Consider the following 21,529-nt stretch of genomic DNA (forward strand, 5'->3'; position numbering starts at 1 on the left):
TTAAATGAAGTCAATGCATGGCCTTTTAGTTCTGAGTTAGTTTTATTGTTATTTTAAGGATGAGATGAGGTTTATTAGATTTCTGCTGTACCTGTGCAATGAAATTAGATATGAATAATGTTTTTTTTATTTTTCCTTTTTGCCGTTAGGATTTTTGAGACTGCCCTGGTGCAAACTCAGCAGCTTCTATCAAGTGAATGTAATGGTGGTGCCCCATAAAGGCAGCTGCTCTCCCACAGAGCAGAAAAGCTCAAACAAATTGTGGCCTCTGCTTTACTAACAAATTCTCCTTTGCTCCTTTCGTTTAGAGCTGATTTTTCAAACAAGGCCTATCTGCGAAAGCTGTATGTGGTAGTAAAATAGCTATTAGGTGACACACGAATATATTTTTGTGAGTGTACTGTGTCCCACATCAATTAATCAGCAATACTCCCTCCATGCAACTGACATTTAAATCCAAGTAATGCTAACAGATAAGTCGCTAAAGTCAACAACAGGCATTGATCACCATGCCCAATGCACCAAGGTGTCCTATGCAAATACGGAGTTAGTTATAGGCACCATATGGCATGCTGCAGAACGCAGTCCCCAGAGAGCAATTTATTTTAAGCTTTCACACTTTGGTAACCTCAGCTTGGAAAGGAACTGTTCCTGAGCAGGTGGTGTGCTTTACCTTAACTTTAGCTTACAGAGACGGAGATTTCTGTTCAGTAACTCTTCCTTAGGCTAGGGGTGATCAAATACAAAACATTTGTGCAGACAGATTCTGCAAAGATTAGTACCTACACGTTTCAGGCTGTTTTGTAAAGACTGGAACATCATTACAGTAATGTAAGTACCTAAAAGGCTTCTGTAGTTATAATTTTAATGCTGCTTCATGGTGGCTTTTATTTGTTGTTGTTGTTCATTTTGTTTTTGTGATGCTTAAGCTAATGACTCATTTAATGGAGTTTCCACTTGCCTTGGGTATTTTCTTTGCCATGGACATGCCTACAAACAACTCTGCAGAGTGTGTCAGGGGTCATGGACAGGTGCCATGTGTTTGTTTGGCCAAGCACTGCTTTTCACTTTTTCACCTCGTTTCTAGGCAGCTTGGTTGTGCTAGGAGCTCCCAAACAAAGCAAAGAGACTTTCCACACTTGACAAAGTATGTGATCCTGTTGAGTGATTTAGAAAAATAAGTCTACTTGGCTTCTTAATTTGTTTCTGAAAATCTTGCAAAGAAGACCAGGGGTATGTAACTCACCTGGGCTCCCTTTTGCCCCTGCTGACTGCAGTTGCTCCTGACTGCCTTCCCTGCATGTGAGCTGTCCTCTTGCATGTCCTCCACGCTTGCATTTCAGACTGGAAACAGCAGCAGTTCGGAGCTGCTTCATGAGCTGTGCAGCAGTCTGTTCTGCAGGGAAAGCAACATTTGTGAGAAGACAAGGCAGATAGGTATACAGTACAATAAAATGACCAGGAGTAAATGAACAGATGCAATAAAAGCAGTGTGTACTTACTAATTGCTTTAATTTCCGATAAATCTCAAGTGATGCTGATAATAACATATTGTTAAAACATATTTAGAGAAATGGTGATTTTTCAGGTTGCTCTGCCCTTTTGCAGCTACAGCACTGAAGGTTTTTTGTCTTTAACAAACAGCATTAGTGGTCATGTTAGAACAGTGCTCAATTTAGCAGAGTGCTGGGAAAGTGAACATAGTGCTTTAAGCTGCCAGGCCTTGCTCCTGCTCCTCTCTGGCGCTACTGAGACTTAGATCTTCCCTGAAGCTTCTTGGTTCAAATGGTTCAAAATGGATATTAAGTGCTGACTGCACCATTCCCATCACCTACCTGATAAATCATTTAAGTAAGTGTTGAGTGGTACTGCAAAACTCTTCTGGAACAAAAACCTCTGTAATGATCTCTCCTCAAATTAGTCATCCTGTTGTGATGTGCTGGACAGAGAGGCTGAAGGTGCTGATACCTTGGAAGCTGAGCAGGCACAGGTCTTGAGATCCTTCTTGTCATTTCTGTCCAGAAAGGTGCCTGGGTTTGAGTAAACTCTGTCTTTGTTTAGGAAAACATGCAGCAGTGCAACTAGTCTATTAGCAAAGCTGAATGTGTGCTTTATTGTACAATCACCAGCTTCCCAGTACCTTTCATCTCCAAACCATTTTTCATACAGAAGCTGGTAGCACGTTCTTTAATATTTTCTCTGGTGGGAATCCTGACAGGAGCATGTAGGAGTTAAGATTGTTCCAGCAGTCTTCTTCCTGCTGAATTAGTAAATCATGCCTTGTCATGAGACTTTTTGCATTTTCCTACTTCTTTGTGTCATCTAGTAAAGCCCAGCACAAGGCTTCTTAGGGATTCATTGCCTAGCCTAATGTTACCCCCAATCTGTGTTCCTGGCAGTGCATCCGCCTGTACCATTTACTGCTAGCCAGGCAAGTAGCATCTCCAGAGATCACCCTGGGTGAGGGGCTTTTGAGGGAACCAGCTAAAGGCAGGATTTTCAGAGGCCTTCAACTTCAAATTAATTCTGCTGTTGCTGAAGCAGACAGTTGCAAACAAAGCCATCTCGGAGCTGAGCACATTCAGAAATCCTGTGCTCCTGGCAAGTTCAGGCCAGGCTGAGGCCTCTGCTCAGATTCCAAGTGCCAGGATGATACCAGAAAAGAGCCAGGAGAGGCTGATATTTAAAATACTGCTGGTGCAGTGTTTGCCCATTATCAAATAAGCAGCTGATGACATTTTTCCACAACTGGACTTAATTAATATTTTGTCAACTAGGGGATGCATGTTGCAGCACACTGTGAGCTTGCTCATGCCCACTGTGGCACAATTATAGTATGTAGGTGCAGAGATGAGCATGACCTTCAGGCTGTAAGCAACTATTTTTAGTGTAAAGTTATAGCTATATTTTGAGAAGAGACACAAATGAGAGCACTCTGGCATCTAGTTGATGAGAGCAATGCCAGTCAGTAGATTACTTCTGGTGCTTAGACCTAATCCTGAGAGTTAGACCTCACATAACATTTGGATGCTTTGAGAAGTATTGCTGGAAATGAATGAATCTTTCTAGGTCTTCATCCAAACTTTTAATTTTTTACAGTTTTGACCCTCACTGTTAAATAATACAGCAGGTGTTTTGATGCGTTTCTATAAGTGCTGTTTTCCTTACTGGTGGATTGACCTCATGTCAGCTCCTCTGGGGCTGCTCCCAGGCTTGAGGCTTTCTTGTTGCTTGTGCAGGAAGTAGACAGACCATAGAAGCCTGCTTTAATACTCTCACAGGTTGTAAGGGAGCAGAAATTCTTTTTGGTCTCCCCTGTCAAGGCAGAAAACATGTCTTCATTGTATTTTATTTGATCTTGTTTGCTTGTTGGAATATCCACACGTGATAACTCCCTAATGTAGGGGCTGGGAATGTCAGCTATTTTATGTTCAGCTTTATTTTGATAGAGAAAGGAAAAGATCTGTAGTGTCAGAGAGCTTTTTTCTCCGATTATGGCTGCACATGTATTCTAGTGGAGGGACTAGAGTCGGTGTCTCCAGATCAAATAGACTGAACTTATTTCCACTATGCACTGACAAGATGCTTTAGGTGACCTAGTGTTGATGGTGATTTTGTCATCTAGGGTAAGCATGTTGGAAGACATGGGAGTCACAGTTAACATTGGGCTTGCTAGGACAGAAGAGTTAAACTCTAAATATGATGAAAAATGTATTCCCATGTGCTTTTCTTATTACCCAGGCAGCAAAATTAGATAGGAAGTTCTATTAAATAATTTTTTAACGTGATATACTGTAGTTAATATATAGGTCACTCTGAAAGTAAGCCTCCTGTTTATTTCCATGGAAATGATAGCAACAACAAAGAGCACAATAAGACTGTCTGATAGAGCAAATTCTCAGCTACAAAACACTACTATTCAACGTAATCAGCACCATCAGCTATGCATTTTTGCCAGTGATGAACAAGAGCCTGTAAGCTGTGCACCAGGGGAGATGACCCACTGTTGCTGTCCTCACTGCTGAAATGCACCACCCACTGCCTCACGGTGCTCACATCCACAAGTTGATCTTCATCAATGTTCAGCAAGTGTCAATGAATGTTAATGGATGCCATTTTTTTTACAGTGAGGAATTCAGTGACACACCTTTACTCCATACACACTTCCATGTAGATGCCATTCTGTCAGACTGCCTCTCTGCTGCCATCTCTTAAATGGCAACAGAAGTATAAGGGAATATTGATGGGAAGGTGCAACCCCTAGTGCCATACCACCAAATCCACCTCTAATGTTGTGAGCCAACATAATAAAACAGGAGGCATTGCTTTTGGATTTTTTGCTTTGATATACAACCTCTTGTTTTGATTTGGAAAAAATAAAAATATGATGCTGCTTTTTTTTTTTTTTTTTTTTTAGGTACATAGATGTTGAGTATGACAAAGTTACAAAACTTGAAAAAGAGCAGTGCAATTGCACTGGTTGTCTATTTATGGTGCTTTCACCAGCTCCTTTTGTCATGTTTCTGACACTTCTGTTGTTGTTAATGGAGAATTTGGCAAAGATAATTTGGTGGATAAATAGAATTTTCTGTTACTTTAATATGTGTGAGGAAGAGAGTGAAAGAAGACTAGAAAAAGTAACTCCCAAAAACTGGGAGTCACGAAGGCAGGAAGAGAAGGAAAGGAGAAAGAAAAGAAGAGAAAAGAAAAGAGAAAAGGCCAAGTTAACTTGGGCTTGCGTTACTGAGGACAAAGGAACAGTCAAAAATTATTGAAAAATAAAAGAATAATACTAGAAAAGCATCATGGGAAGCACAAGTTGAAATAATCTGAATAAAACAGATCAATAGGGTGATTGGAAAGTAATTTTGGTCTCGCAATTCAATTTATTCTGCAACAAAATAGTTATTGAAATGTGTGAGTTCATCATATACTATCTTCTCTAATTACCAGCTTGTATTTCTGAAGAATGTGTTTTCCTGTGATGATTTTTATCTTTTATTCTGCTTATTCCTTCCAATCCTTTATAAAGAGTAATATGAGCCTCTGAGGATAAACCATTAATCAGAGTAAGCCTACTAGCAGGTTTTGTTCCTTTCTATGCCTTGAACAAAGCAGGTAGAGATCTTAAGTCTTTTATTCTTGTACTGCATGCGTTACACAGGGCCTTGCTCTCAGAAAAGCACCGTGTTGCTCTCATATTTTATCCTAGCCCAGAAATGAAAGGGAAAAAAGTACCATGTTTCAAAGAATCAGCAAGTCACTCTGTCTGTACTTTCAAACATTGCTCTCCCAGAAAAATGAGACGACATCAGGAAAAGCTTCTATTGAGGTTGGTGAAGGCTGTTTAGAAGCATCTTGCTTTGATGGCCTGGGCGAGGGGGTGAATCTCTACTGCTCTCCAACATGCTGCCTAGAGAAGGTGGGCTGAGGAACAGCATCCTTCCCAGCTGCTGGGCCTTGGAGCTTTCTCCTGGAAGCCTTTGTTCAGGTGTACGTCCAAGGTGGCAGATGTTGCGGTTACTTAGAGAGGACACTTGCTTTTTCACCCCATAGACAATTCCTTGTACAGCAAGGTCTTGTCAAATTGTACAAAGAAGCTCTCAGTTGGTGACTACCAGGATTCCTTGTCAGATTTTACTAAGTGCATCCCTGAGTGAAAATTGTCTGAGCACTTTGTCATTTGCTCGTTCTTCTACGGGATATGTTATCTAGTGGTGAATAATTGACAGCATCAATTTAAAATTACAAGGATTCTGTTGGTGAATTACTATATGCCCTATTTTTTTCTTGCTTGTTTAAGGTTTTCTACTTTATAAATATTGAAACCACCACTCAGCATGTACTTTGGGGCTTATAAAGAGTTGTGAAGCCAAACTGTGTTGTGAGAGCTGCTTGCTGTGAATCGTAGGTGGCTCTGCTGAAGTGGATTTCTGTACTTCACCAGTGGGTCACACTGATTTTCCAACAGCTCATGCAGTGGTATGTGTGTACTCCAGATATTAACTCTGCTTTTATTTCTGAGCAAGGCTTTTAAAAACTCTCTCTGATAGAAAGATATTATGAGACAGAGAAAAGAGTGACATCAAGTTTGTAGTTGCTGTGGCAGGATAAAATAACAGCTCCAGTAACTTGATCATGAAACAGTGAGTGTTCGGTTAATGGGCATGAGAGGTCTTTTAGTTGCATGGTGACTCCCAGTTTTTCATCATCCTTTCAGTGTTTGGAGTCTATATACATTTGAGTTTTGTGAGTGCAATAATCCACCTTCTCATTTCTCTCACGTCTAACCTGGCTCCTCCGTCCAGGCCTGATGCTTTTCTTTTTTCTGAATTTCCCTCTTTTTCGCTCTGATTTCCCTCTTCTCTGTGGATGCCCTTTCTCACTTTGTTTCTACCCAAGGCTTTTGCTTCCTTCCAGCTCTTCTGGAGATGTGGGATGTAGCATCTGTCCTGCATCTCACCTTACAAGGATAAAAAAAGGAGTTGCTCCTGGTCAGGGTTCTCTAACAACAGTGCATTCTCCTTTGTATCCCTTCTGACCACAGAAACCTGTGGTGAGGGCTGCAGGCTCGGGTGATGTGGGAAATAGTAACAAGCCAGTTTCTCACCTAGACATTGACTGAGGTTGTTAGTGTTGTTTCAAAACCAGCATACTTGCTCCTTTTGCCCAGTGACTCCTCGTGTGCTGGCCTGCACCAGCAATGGGAGCAGCGGTTTTCGGAAACCTATAGGGCAGAAGCCACAGACATAGGAAACTTGCTTCTAAAAGCCTGCTCTAAGTTAAGTCTTTCACTTGGAACTTGAAAAGACTTGTATGCAATAAAATGCATGTGCCCGGCTCCTGGCATGGTCAGCTGGAATGATGTCCACCCTTCAGGCTTTGTTCTTGTCAGGCCAGTCATTTCTGTAGCAGCAGCTGCAGAGCCTGAAATTGCACTTTCACTTGTGGAAAGTGCATGCCCTCTGCCCAGATGACCAGGCAACAAGTTGATGCAGTGCTTCTTCCTGAAACTCTGCCCACATCTACTCATCTTTCTCAGTGCTGCACACCTTTTTCTGCCCAAACTAATACTATCCATAAACAACCTTCAGGATATTCTCAGTGTTGGCTTGGCTACAAGCACCTGTAGCAGGATTGTTCTTCTGGTAATGATTTTCATAGCAGAAATATTCAGCTTTTAAAAAGTGGCATGAATGCAAGTATGGCCATCTGCTTCTCTGGCCTGGCTTCTACTTTATATTTATGATGGGGAGAGGGCTACCATTAGTAGACCAAATGAGGATGACACACATAAATAGGTTTGGGTCCTATGACCAATGTGGAAACATGGCTGAACTTTCAATAAATTTCATTGCACGTTTCTATCTGCATGCCTAACAAGCCTTCATTTTATTTTATTTTATTTTATTTTCTCTTCTACTAATGCAGTTGAAGAATAAATTCATGAAGAAATTACCCCGCGATGCTGAGGCCTCCAATGTGCTGGTTGGGGAGGTAGACTTCCTGGACAGTCCCTTCATTGCCTTCGTCCGGCTGCAGCAGGCAGTTATGTTGGGTGCTCTGACAGAAGTCCCCGTCCCTACCCGGTAAGAGAATCCTGCCCCTAGCATGGAAACAAATTGGAAACTACAGTTGCACTTTCTGAAATAATAGCTCCAGGCTGAATGATGACTTTCTCCATTGGTTTCTATCACGTGACTTGTATATAGTATTATATTTTTTCAGGATTATTGTTTTTAAAAGCAACAAAAACTTGCTTTGGTTGTTAATCATTTCTGAGTTCAAAATTTAGTTGTATAATGTAAGTTGTGTGCACAAACACCAGTCACCTTAACAACTTGATGGTGAAGGTCTCTATCAATGTGACATATGACAGTTGGATATTTTTCTACCCCTCATGATTCCTACCACGTGCACATGTTGTGCATACCTGAAATTCCCTTTGCCTGCTTTTGCAATGCATATTTTTCTTTGTAAAAATTCATATTAGATGAAGGATTCAATTCTGGCCCTGCTGGAGGGGGACAGAAAAAGTGTCAGATAAACTAGGGGATAAAATTATCACTGTGATCATCACAACAGATGTTCCTTTGTATTTCACAATGGCTCAGAAAAATGTCATGCAAATATCTTATTTATTGTGACTCACATTGCAAATTAACCTGCAGTCTCACAAATATGAATATATCTTATCTCACGTTCTTATGTGTTTGAATTAAATGCATATGCTTATTATATAGGCGCACACCAGGTAGGAACTATAAAACTGATTAGCATTAAAAGGTAATAGAATGAACTAAGAATGAACTGAAGGGGTATTTCAGGGAGAAGGACAACAGGCTGAACTGAACAGACTGCAGGTGTTTTGCAGTGTCTATTTCAACCCTGCGCTGGTCTCTATGGTGCCTTGTTACTTGGAAGCATTGTGTGGACCCTGTTACTGCTGTGCACCTGGGCTCCGCTGCACTTTTGTTATCAACTTATAAAGGATTTGCTTTACATTTTACTTGTAATTACGAGGCTCACATTGCACCTTCCATATCACTAATATGCAAATGTATATTTTATATGAGTGGTTTCAAATGCTTTTAAAACAGAGCTAAAGTTCTATTTTGAATAGTGTCTAGAGGGCTAGAGGCCATATTGAGTAATGCTTCATGAGAAGGGACATGTTACTACTACAGAAGTACATCACTGGTGCCTCACTAATACTGACTTGAATCACAGCTGTTGTAATGGAATGAAAGTTACATGGTTGTTAGAATCCGAACCTTGTTTTCATATAGATAGGAGAGAATTGGTGTAGTTTTGGTCTTTAACTGCCTTGTCTTGGAGTCTGTTTCAGCAGCTCTGTGGAATAACCACATCAACATCTGTTTGCTCACAGTGGATGTTCTTTTGGGAGCATAGGGAAATGAAAATGGCTTAATTTTAAAAAAGGTAATTACTTACTTCTCAGTATTATGGAGCTCTGTATACATCGGTATTTCAACTTCTAAGTCTATCCCACTTGCTCCTTTTAAGAACTTCTCAAAATACTTTTCAGCAGAAGTAAAATCAGGAATTGTTTGTTTTGGTAGTGGGAGCCAGGAAGCTAGATCTAAGATTGCTGAATGACCTCATTATTCAATAGCATTAATCAAGACAAGATGTCCTTCCACGCCAACATTTTTTTTCCAGGAAATAGTATTATCCATTAGCTGTCCTCCAAACCAAATGTTAGCCCTAATCAAAGTAGGGAAGCTCATTAGATTGCTTTTGTGAGTAATGAAGAGGCATTTGCAGTGGCTACATCCTGTGAAATTCAATCAAGGAAATCCCATAAGGGCCCAGACTAGTTATGATGGAGTGTCTCCTTGCTCAGCCCTTAGTTTCAGCCATCCTACACAGTGGACATTTCTGTTGAAGATGTGTACTTAACCCACAGCGTCCACAAGATGCTGTAGCTGGAGCCTTGAGTATTCCTCCTTCCTCTCCCTAAAAGGCTTCTCTTTTTATTTAGCTAAATTACGAAATTCCTGGTAAAATTATCAAAACCATGCTATCAAAATTAGCCATGTGGAATGGGAGGGAGATTCTAAATAGTGAGTTAACATTTCAGTGCTCTGGGTTACTTCACAGGAGTGCTGTGACAGAGATACAGCGTTACCTGCATCTCTCTAGAATGCAGATTGCCTTTTGTGGGGCTCTACATAGCAGGCAGGAGTTCAGCACCCAGGTTTCAGAGCATAGCTTTAGGCATGCCAGTCTGCAGTGTGGAGGAGACATGATGTTAGCATGGTCATCTCTTCTTGCCACAGTGGGCCATGCAATGCACTGATATTCAGTTCATGTTTCTGGTGTGCTGTATTGAGAAATGTCATGCTTTTTAGCTACAGATGTACTGAATATTTCACAGGAGCCTGCAAAGTGCCCTGCCCTAAAGCCATGACAGTTGCAGGGCTTGTTGGATCAATGGCGGAAGGATCAGGAAGGCTTTCCTAAGGAACTGGAAGAAGTTGGGAAGGGCGACAGCATTTCAAGTAGAAACGCTTGTCATCCAACTTTCAGAATGCATGAAGTCATCTTAATGCTTTGCTTTTCATAGCACTAGCCTTGACAGGGTGTGCAGGGAGGGGGCAGCAGTAAGTGATAATAAAGCTGCAACTATTAGCTGGATATGTAAGAAACTAAGACAGTCTCCTGATGTACAAGCAAATGAGGCACCAAGCCCTGTGGAGCTAAAAGGCTCACTGTATCTACAGTCCCTGCTCTGATATGGTATATTCATATTAACTTAATACTATAGAACAAGAAAGCATTGCTTTGTGTGCTTAAGGTAGGTATTATTTACCATGTAAACTTCCACTTAATTAGATTTCTTATTTCCAGTATTTTTTTTTTCTCCACATATTCCTCAATTTGGATTTTTCTTCAAAGTCATAGAGTTTTGCATGTTTTGTAGAATTAAGATTTCCTGTGTAGAAATGGCTCTTCCCTTGTTAAGTAATTTTTTTGTATACAATTCCCTTCACACTTCCTTGCTAAGTATTTTAACTATATCCTTCACTTAAAAATAAATTCTTACTTAAAAGTAACCACCAAGACCTGATGAATTATCCAGGAAAGGTTTCTCTGCAGGGCATTTTATACAATCCTAGTAATAAAAATCATGGAATTTAATTTAGCGTAGAGAACTTCCTGCCTTTTTCTCTGTTGTATTTTCTTGTTACCAATCAGATCAAAAATCATTTATGGATTTTGATCTTCTGTCAATTTTAATTCCATGGTGCTGTGAACTTTTTATTTTGGTGAGCTCTCAGTTATTGTACTTTCCCCATTGCTTTGGTGTGGCTGCCTCACCTCCTGACGGTACACCAGATGTAGCTTTTTATTTTCATAAAAGGGATGTACAATTATGTGTTCAGGTCTGTTCCATTAATGTAATGATGATGAGGGCAATAGATAAAGAATGAGCAAGGGAAAGATTTTTTGGAGATAAGCTGCATAGACTTGCATAGTCTAATATGTAGTGCTGGGAAATTGCCTGTGTCTACAAGCCTAAAATGAAATGAATTAACTTGCCCACGGTTGCTTAAAAAGCATGTGGCAGAACCAGGAGTCAGATTATCCTCTTTGCCTTCTAGCTTATGCTTTTAACTACCAGGGCATCTTTTCTTTTGGTAGACAAGGATGAAACATCTGTCTTGTTCCTTAATTGCAGCACTGAAATGGTCTTCAGGGCTGTGTCCTTCAGCAGCTTTTCCAACAGAAGATCTTGTTTTGGAACATCTGAGCTCTGGCAACAAATAATACTTCTGTCTTGGATACCATGTAAGATGCTTGCAACTTGAAGGAGCACTTGTGTGAAAACTGAAGAAGGACATTTGACTTCCTTTCCTTACTGTAATCTTAAGGTGTGCCCCCTTCATTACACAGAGGTCTAAGCCTCAGACTTTGGTGGAGAAGACAATCATGAGATTGTTTCTGTCTGCCCTTGAGTCCATCAACATGCATCTCTATTGGGAATGCTGGGTGACTTGCAGGCATCTCACAAGGCAGAAAGACATTAATAAAAACATTTTCTATGGGATCTTAACTGAGTTTCCTTTGTGAAGGTGCTTTTAGCACTTCTGGAATTACAGTTCTTTCTTTCTTCATCCAGATGTGAGAAATGGACATGGGTGAGCAGTTGAATCTTGTTTTTCTTGTTCCTTCCTTGTGTGTGGCTGAGGGACTTTGTCTCCTGCACTGGTGGTCAGCTTGCTAAGAGGCCATAGCAAAGCTTTCTTGGCCTTTGGCCAGTTTTCACCACAACCGTTTTACCCCGTACTGGAATCTGATGAAGTCATGGGCAGCTCAGATTTCTGACTATGTTTCAAATGGAAAATATTAGTGCTATGCTGACTTTAGAGCCCGTCTGTGTAGTATTTATTCCTTACCTCCTAAGTGATTTCTCCTTACCTTCATGTGATTTCATGGAGATTTCTAGCCAAACTGCTCACAAGTGCAGCACACAAGACTTTCTTGCTTCCTTCAGCAAACTGGATTGAGATACTACTTTGTGGTCTCCAGAGTCATCTCCCACCTGGGTCCAGGAGAGTTCCTATTGCTCAAAGCAGGTTGCATGGCCCACAGTCTCATGTTAATGGGTTTGCAGTGTTGCTGCAGTGCTTTGTTAAGATCTATCCAGTGTGTAGGTGAGGTGTACAATACGGTGGCCAGTGCACATTTGTCTGCTTGGAAGGAAATTGCTCATCTGTGAGAATAAATTTATTCCTGTTGGGTTTGGTGGCATGGACCATATGCTTAAAAGGTAAATCAAATGCAGTGAACTGTCATTATCTGCTAAGAGTGACGTGTCCAAAGTGACAGGAGGAACAGTGGCTTAGGTAGGACAGAATAACAAATTAGTGAGTTTCTGACTCTATCAGCTTGGAAGCAAAAGAATGCTGTGAGTGTGCTGTCATACAGAGTTCAATACAGGTATCCTGAATAAGGACCATCTGCCATTTCTGTAAGCTGTTGCTCAGAGCTTGTGAAAGGAATTGAGTTTTCTTACAACTTCAGAGAGAGCTAGGTTATGCACAGTGAAATCTTTCTAGCCCTGAAATGTCCTTATAATTATTAGGTATCAGAAATGAACATGTGAAAACTCAGCATTTGATGTGTGCAGCAGCCAGTAATTCTGTGTTGACTTTCAACCCAACAGATAAAGGAGTATGCCACAATTAGAAGTGAGGGCTTTTTTAGCTAGATGTATTCTTAACTAAATGATAGTAAATGTGTGTAAACACAGTCTAGTCCACACCACTGAAGTACGTGAATGTTTTTTATAATTATGTGTATACATGCGCTTAAAAGATCTTGTTCTACAAGCTGAAGGCAATTCTGAGCTGAATCAGACAGGATGAAGAATTTAGAAAGTCTCACAATCTGGCTTTTTATTTTTGAAAATGCAGGAACAGTAAGGTGGTATATTTCTGCATTGGAAGAGAGCCAACTGATGTAATTAATTCAGGAGATGGTTATGAAATGAGAGCAAAGAACATGACCTAGGCATGTATGGGTTAGTCACCTCTGGGTGAACCTTTAATTAATCACTTGAAAGCCTCATGCAAAACTTGATAGGAAGTATTACGGTTAGTAATGCCAGTTAATACATATTTATGGATCCTTTCATACTAACTTGATGTCTTTTTGTAAGACTGTAGGTTTTTAATAGAAGATACTTGTTAGAATATAATACATTGGTACCTCAGAGGAGATTCACAGAAAAACTGCTATGTGACTAAACAGAGGAAAAACCCTCAAACTACTTCACCTAAATGACAGATGGCTACGGGTGAATGGATAAATTAGAGAGGATATTTAAAGGAATTTAATTATCAAAGGTTCTTCAATCTAGCTGTAAGACTAATGGAAATATATGACCAGAAAGTGAAGCTAACCCTATTCAAACTGAAAGTAATGCAGAGGGGCTTATATGAGATACCTCAGCAAATGTTATGATGTGTGTGTATTCATTTTCCGTTACTGATTGTAAAGTATGGGTGTATTTGGAAAGCTCTTAATTCAGGAAGCCTTAGAAGTGTTTTGGGCAGCTGTTAGTTATTTCTGTTTAAAAAAGGCTAACACAGAGCTTTCTGAAAAATAGCCCTAATGATTTCCAGCTTTTGCTAAATTAGGTGAAATGGAATAGTTGGTCTTCTTGCAAGGATGAGTTGATGTGACATTTTTTAAAGGTTACCAGTAACCAGTACCAGTAACAAGTCAGCTTAGGATGAAAACTTAAAATGGCACAATCAGATTGGTTTCCATTGAAGTCCACTGATTGGTAGCCACTGCCTGAGATTTCCAGTGGAAGTAATGAGGCTTTCTGAACATCCCAATTGGCGTAACAGTGAGCATAGAGATAGATGGTTTTTCATCTCGTAGCCATGATCCAAATCTTTTTCTGAAACATATCTGAGTTGGAAAATTACAGGAAACCTGTGTTTCCACAGCCAACGTGAGGTGTACAGCCTTCCACTATGTGTTACATCAGTTAATAGTTGCCTGCTTGGATATTGTTGCTGTTGGAAGAGATCATGTAAGAAATTAACTCCCATTATTTTGTACTTCTGGTCCGCGCGTATCGTACCTACACTAGGAATAGGCTTATACCTCAAAAATCAAGTTGTCTCCTTAAGAATTGAGCTGTGACTGCAAAGCTACCAGATGGGTTTACAGGTCTTTGATATGTGTTGTATGCTCTGAGTGGAAATTCAAGGCATACAAGTTGAGCTTTAATTATTTATAGCTTACACGCTATTTAGATAGATCCTTCAAATGTGAGTAGTACTCTAGGTGCTGAACCATACAGAGATCTCAGCTCCAGCAGAGCACTAGAAAGTAGACAGGTTGCTATCTGGTAGCTCTGGGAAAGAAGTGTTTGGAGAGAGATGTAGTTTATGGTAAGCGATGTGGACGGTTAATAGCATCTTGCCCCAGCTTTGTTCTTTTTGCTGGCCTGAGTGCTTACCTCTCTATTTGAAACTGTGCTGCCTTGCTTGCTCCATCATCCTTTGTGCAGAGAGGATGCTCAGGTCAGGGTGGAACTGGGCAGAGTAAGCAGTCCTTAGATCTTCTGTCCCCTCCTACCTATTCTTCAGCAGTTACATCACTGATGCCGTCACTTAAGTGACCCTGAAATAGCAATAGGGAAATATTTAATGCAGATGCCTTATACAAGGATTAAAGAGCTGTAACATATGATTGAATAAATCCTAAGGTAGTGGATAGGCTTTCTGTGGTGCACCAGAGCATGCAGTTTGAACCATCCTGCACTGGAGCTGCATCTCTTGCACACAGTTCATTTCTGGGTACTGGGTCCTTCCTTCCTCCTGTACATTCATTGCTGGATGATACCTACTTCTGTGTAGGACTGCTGTAGTGCTCTCAAGGCTAATTTTAATATTTTTGGGGAGGAAAACTCTGGGTAGTATCTTGCTTGCCAGAGCAAATATGATTGGGATGCAGGGTACAACCTGTACTCCAAATTAACTAAAGTACTTACGTCGTTACTCAGTGTAAAAGTTGGAAATCCATACAAGTTCTGTCCACAGTGCCTCCTATGCATGCAATGCCTGATTATTGGAGTTACTTAACTCCTACTGATCTAAGGGAAGTGACAACTCTGAAAACTACTATATGGCATAAATGACAACTGCTGGTGCTTCATGTAATCTTTCCCTGGAGTTTGCTGAGGAATTCAATATTTAAGTGTCATGTGGTGTAGCTAAATGTGGTCTTATGGGTTCAGATAGAAACTGTCTAGAGTGCTCTTCACTTGTTAACCTCTGGGGCTGCTGAAAGCAGTAGAGATTGTACCTTTCATATCATTGAACTGATCATCGGCTGAGCCGCCACTGGCAGCTTCCAGATCTCTCTAACAAGAGGCAAAATCTTTGTTGTTCTTATTTTTTTTTTTAGTTGACTTTCTGTGTAGATACAGTATAAGGAATAAGCAATTGATTTTTCTATCCTAAATGGGAACAATTGGTGTGTTTTCACAGATTTCTCTTCATTCTACTGGGACCTAAGGGCAAAGCAAAGTCATATCATGAGATTGGCCGAGCCATTGCTACCCTCATGTCTGATGAGGTAGGTGCCTTTATGATTAGATTTTTGAAGGTCCCTTCCAGCAGAATGTCTATTCTATTGTATTCTATTAATATTCTCCATGAAATAGGTTCTCCTGGGTTTCACTTCACTAGCAATCATTTTCTCAAGCAGATTTGGAGTTAACCCATGAATTCATGCAGTGATATGCATCTTGTGTCTCATTCCACAATCACAGTAACCCACAGATGCACTCCAGGTAATTGCTGCAGAAGTCTGTTTGGATGTGCCACCTACCCTCCAAGGAGTCCAAAGTATTTATGTAACATTCCACATCAGTGCTGCTTTTTTCCGTCTTCTCTCATCTCACTCCTAATACTAACACAAGGCCTTTCAGTAAAAATGGCTTGTACTTCTTGTTACTACTAAGTAAATGTTATCCTCATTTCTATTTCACAGAATAGAAAACAACCCCTTTTTGAAAGAGTCAAGCTGATGAGAAGATATGCTTTTTTGTTGCTTTGTTGAAGTATCTTTTCAAGTATAATTGAACTCTTGGATTTTTTTTTTTAAATGAAAGAAGTGGACAATTGCGTTGATAATATTTTTGAAAAATAAAAACACAGTTTGCAAAAAATCAGAAATGCCTGCAAGAAAGTATCTTTGTAATTAAATAACCAAAGGAAAGGGCTTTCTCTTTCTTTCAGCTATACAAAATACAAAGTTTTTCTGTATGGAGTCTCTCCTTGCAGGTGTTCCACGACATTGCCTATAAAGCCAAGGACAGGCAGGACCTGATCGCTGGCATTGATGAGTTTCTGGATGAAGTCATTGTGCTTCCCCCTGGGGAATGGGATCCAGCTATTAGGATAGAGCCACCCAAGTCTCTTCCGTCTTCAGATAAAAGGTAAGAGCAGGTCACAGGGCAGGGTTACCTCTGTACGTCAGTTCTGAAAAAGTGAGGAATTGCTGCTGCTTGGGTGCACCAAGTTTATCAAGTAGCTCCAGGGGGATTTGTGTCTGCATCACTTTCTCTAGAAAGCACTGGAGATATTTTTACGTCTATCTTAATAGATTGTGGAAGTGGATGTTATTGCAATTCTGTACCCCTTGGGGAGTGGTACAGGGATATGGTGATAAATAGTGGGTATCTAGACACTTCTGGTGTTCTGCTTGCACTTTCTAACTCGCTGTGTTTAACAGTGGCCTCCAGTAGGTCAGCTTTCTAGCCTCCTTTAGGGAGCATGGCTTCAGGAAAGGATAATACCTCTGTAGTGGAACATTATGTGCATTCTATTTTGTGGAGCCATTAGGTAATGCAGTGAACCTCAGTTCGGCTTGTGTTCTTGCCTAGGAAAAACATGTACTCTGGTGGAGAAAATCTGCAGATGAATGGAGACACACCTCATGATGGAGGACATGGAGGTGGGGGCCATGGGGACTGTGAAGAGCTGCAGCGAACTGGCAGGTCAGTAATGCACTGTTCAGTATGTTGTAGTTTGTGTGATCCATCCAACATGACAGTGTTTTTCTTTCAGAAAATTCTCATCCTTTCAACTTTCCACCTTGGAATACTGTTTCAATCTATGCAGGTTGAGCTGTAACCCCAAATCATATGCTGTGGTTTTGAGCACCCATCTTGAGACTATCTGAAAGGTTCTGAACATCTAGTCTTGACAAATTATGAAGTGCCTTAAACAAGGCACTCAAAAGTGAAAGGTACTTGCTGGCACACTGCATGCTTGTGAACTTAGACAAATTGTAATGAGTGTAAACATGACAGGTACAGCTCCATTTTCCATTCAGATTGCTGGAAGCGCTTTGGCCATAAGCAGAGAAGCCCTGTTTTCAAGACATTCCTGTTACAGTGCAGTTGAACAAATGAAGGCTTTTATAGGATATAATATGGAAGGTAACAGAGCCTGGGGGCTATCTCTCTCTTTTATTACTCTGTATGCAACATAAAAGTCTGCTAGAGTGGGGATGCAGTTCAGGAGGCTGTCAAACAACTTGCTCAGTACTGTGGGATCAATATATAGGTTTTTGTGTTGCTGTTGTAACCTCCCTCCTATATTTTTTAGCTTTTAGAAGAATATTTAAACTGTGAGGGAAATATCTGAAAGTCTGAAGTTACACACTGGTATGTACAGGGCAGTTAATAAATCGTTGTTCTGCATCTGAATGTAATGTGTGCCTGCCCCATAGCTCTGTGTATAGTGTCTGAACAGTCTTGCACAGATACTGATGAAGGGCTTTCCAGTTGCTATTTAGCTCAAGTGGCAGCTGAATTGTTATGTATTACATAGATGTAAGTTGCTGTTGGTGGAGAACAGCATGCAAGAGAGCAAGAGGCAAAACAAAATTTTTTTCATGTTGATAGAACCGTGTGGAGTTTCTGTGAGTTAATGATTGTTTTGTTTGGACTGTACAAAAAGAATATGTCTGCAGGTGGAGCTCTCCAAGATGATTTCACTTGCTTCCATTTTTATTTCCAGTTCTTTTTGTGGTTAATAGTTTGAAACATTTTTTCCATTTAGTAGATTGTTGGCTCACCCAACCATTGTGTCTGCCACGTGGAGAAATTTAGGCAAGGATTTAGACTGGAATTAATAGATTTTATTAGCTCAACCAATACAAGTGTGTGGGGGGGGGGGGGATGGAAAGCCGGACGAGCTTCCTGAACTGCAAGCTTTTGTGGTTTGTTTCAGCAGAAGTAGGGCTTGTGTTTCTGAAATCGATCTCTTTCCAGCAGCATCACATCATGAAAGATATTATCTTTCTTATAACACTGTCAGTGATATCCCTGGACCACTGCAGCTGTGATAAGACTATTAAGTAATGTGATGACCTCATTCCTTTCAGATCATCCTTCATTTCTGGCGGTGTTTCCAATTACTTATCTTAGTGACTTTCACTGTAAAACATTTTATGCAAGTCTCCTCTTGCTTGTCTTTTCAGATTCTGTGGTGGCTTAATCAAAGACATAAAGAGGAAAGCACCGTTCTTCGCCAGTGACTTCTATGATGCTTTAAATATTCAAGCCCTTTCAGCCATTCTCTTCATCTACCTGGCCACAGTGACCAATGCTATCACTTTTGGAGGACTGCTTGGTGATGCTACGGAAAACATGCAGGTTAGCAATAGCTTTCAGATGCAATGATTAAGTCAGAGCTGACTTGCCTTTTGCTGTCTACAGTCAGAACTGAATTCTGAATACATTAGTAGAGGTATGGTGTGCTTCCACTGAAAACTGGCTTTCTTTCTCTGCTGTTGGACGGCTGTCCATTGAAAAATTGTACCATTACCTTAAATGGAGTTTGAAAGATGGCCAGGCAACAGAGAAAAACTTAGTAAGAATCCTTGCTCCTATATAGAGAAGTTCCTCGGATTACTCTCTGTGTTTTGTCTTGGTTGTACTGTTTCAGTCAAATTAAGTTTACGAAGTCTGATTCAAACTTTCCATGTCATCAGAGCATAGCGCTGTATTCTCTGCATGACTCGTACAACTCTTAGCAATCTCTGGACTTCTGCCTCTGTGCTAAAAAGAAAACACTAAGATTGATAGGAAAGCAGTGAAACAGGTGGTGTGGTAGAGGAGAAAAGTGAAAATTCTTTAGAAAGGTGAATTCCATGATAATGGAAGATTGAATTCTGGGAAGTGTATTTTATTTCCAGAGACTGACTGGATCAGCAGTAGAAAAAAGTAGGGGCTTCAAGGCGTGGCATAACTATATATGAAGCGTAAAAGAAAGGGACTCTGTTAGAGCACTGTTTTAGATTGTGTTTGATTGGGGCAGAATTATGCGTCTTAGGATTTCTTTTGTACTTTTAACAAGGAAGTAAATATAAGAACTTATATTTAAATAGATTCATCGCAGTCAACTTGAATGTCCTAATAATAGTTAAGCTCATATTGACAGTGACTGAATTATTTAACTCTGTAAATTTAATTTAAACAAACATAGAAAAAGGGGACACCTTTCCAGAGCAACTGACTTCCTTATCATAAATTACAGGTTCGAGTAAGATTCAAAGGCTGATGGAGTGCTAGAGATTCCTCCCCTTGGATAAATACGGTTTTCCACTTCCAAAACTCAAATCTGCAGCAGTTGTACAAACAGATGCACAATGCCCAACCTTAAAAAGTAATAACAGCAAATGGAAGCAGAGAATGAAAAAGCTTCCAGGATCCACCAGGGATTATCACTGTTCTATCACTGAGCAGCAGAGAAAAGCCTGCCTTCCCTGAACCCGCACAAGGAACAATATTTAAAGTAGGGGGAGGAAGGCAAAATGTTACCTGATTCCAAATTTAGTGCATACAATTATGTCACTTGTATGAAAAATCCTTCTTGATACCTTTGTATTCAGTGAACATATTTATCAAGTTGGCAAAAAATTGTTTTTGCACTGAAACATACAGTATAATTTCTTGATGCTCACGTAGAAAAACCTCAAGCAATTTAATTATTAACAAAACAAACAAAACAAAAACACCTTGTATTTCAAGAACCTGGAGATGTCATTCATCTGAGAAATGGTAAAATGACTGCCGATTTAATCAGAGACAATCCTATTGCTTGCACTTGGTTATATTGCTCAAAAGGACACACGCATTTTGCTGTCCTTTGTTTTGGCTGCTGGATCAATGGAAGAGAGAAATGTGCTCCTTTTTGTTCTGCAGCAGTAGGAAATTACTACCTTTGGCACCTGTTTTTCCAGCAGCAAAGTAAAAAGCAAAGATGTCCTCCATAGGGGTCATAGAATCATAGAACGGCCTGGGTTGAAAGAAACCACAATGACCATCTGGTTTCAATCCCACTAATATGCAAGGTCGCCAACCACTGGACCAGTCTGCTCAGAGCCACATCCAGCCTGGCCTTGAATGCCTCCAGGGATGAGGCATCCACAACCTCCTTGGACAACCTGTTCCAGAGCATCACCACTCTCTGTGTGAAAAACTTCCTCCTAATAAGAGGGTCCTCTTGGTGATGCTGCCAGATTTCCTTGATAGTGCAACTGCCTCACTTTCCTTGGGAGAATTTCTGCTGCTAGGCCCGTAGGTTACTTTCAAGTTGATAGAATCCAGCGTACATTTTCCCACTCTTCAGAAAAAGACAAAAGCTGCAGGAACAGCCTGTTTTGAGCCCACTGTTTTATTTTCCATGTTGAGGAGGGAAAACATTGATACTCTGTAGTTAAAAACACCACTTTGGTAGCAGGGAAGTTCTGGAATAAATGTTAATGCAGTGCAGCCATTTATGACAAGGAGAAGCAGAAAGCAAGCACTCAAGTCCTATAGAATGCTTTGCCCATTGATTCTCAGGTGTTTGTCCTCAGGAGGGAAACAGCCTCTTGGGTATTTCTCTCCAGACACAGCAATTTGCTGAGCTAAAATTGGCCTGTTCATATGTTTCTAGGGCCAAGTTTTAGTTCAATCTTTCCAAAATTTCTCTCCTGAACCCAGTCCTCATAGGTGCAGAAATGTTGAGAAGTCCCACAGACTCATAGCAATCCTAAGAATCATTGTTCCTCTTGGAGTGTAGTGTCTATATGAACAACAAGGAGATTCACCAGAGAAAGAAAATATCTTCTGAGGTTGCTGCTGGCTTTGGACAAGTAAAGCAGGTGGAGGTGGTACAGCTTACAAGTGCATGTAACAACCAATTGAATTTGCTGCTTTTTATTTATTTAATAATTTAAAACGGAAGCACTCTTAGTTTCCCTGAACAGTTCACAGGTGGATCAGAGGCTCAGCAAGCCTGGGCACAAACGAGCTTTTCTTTCATCATCTCCATTCAACAAACCTTCATTCACTGTCATTCTTTGAGCCTGGAAGAGGTTTTGACTGCTGCTTTTCAACAGAAGAGAAAATGGTATGATCCTTGTGCTCAAGTGCTCCTGCCCCATCAATCTGAGTGAAGCTTCCCAAGACAAGCAGTTC

At 40.5% G+C, this 21,529-nt stretch overlaps 1 protein-coding gene across 1 annotated transcript in view; it reads left to right on the plus strand.

The window, feature by feature from the left end:
* The window catches only part of LOC100540841 (electrogenic sodium bicarbonate cotransporter 1-like), a 53,195-nt gene that overhangs the window by 16,541 nt on the left and 15,125 nt on the right, over positions 1-21,529 (plus strand). The window contains exons 4-8 of the mRNA XM_031553257.1: positions 7,432-7,589; positions 15,540-15,627; positions 16,338-16,492; positions 16,940-17,053; positions 18,544-18,718. Of these exons, the coding sequence (XP_031409117.1) occupies positions 7,432-7,589; positions 15,540-15,627; positions 16,338-16,492; positions 16,940-17,053; positions 18,544-18,718 (690 nt within the window). The remainder of the gene's footprint in view (positions 1-7,431; positions 7,590-15,539; positions 15,628-16,337; positions 16,493-16,939; positions 17,054-18,543; positions 18,719-21,529) is intronic.

The sequence above is a fragment of the Meleagris gallopavo genome, chromosome 4 (assembly GCF_000146605.3).
Source record: "Meleagris gallopavo isolate NT-WF06-2002-E0010 breed Aviagen turkey brand Nicholas breeding stock chromosome 4, Turkey_5.1, whole genome shotgun sequence".
In the NCBI taxonomy this organism is placed as follows: domain Eukaryota; kingdom Metazoa; phylum Chordata; class Aves; order Galliformes; family Phasianidae; genus Meleagris; species Meleagris gallopavo.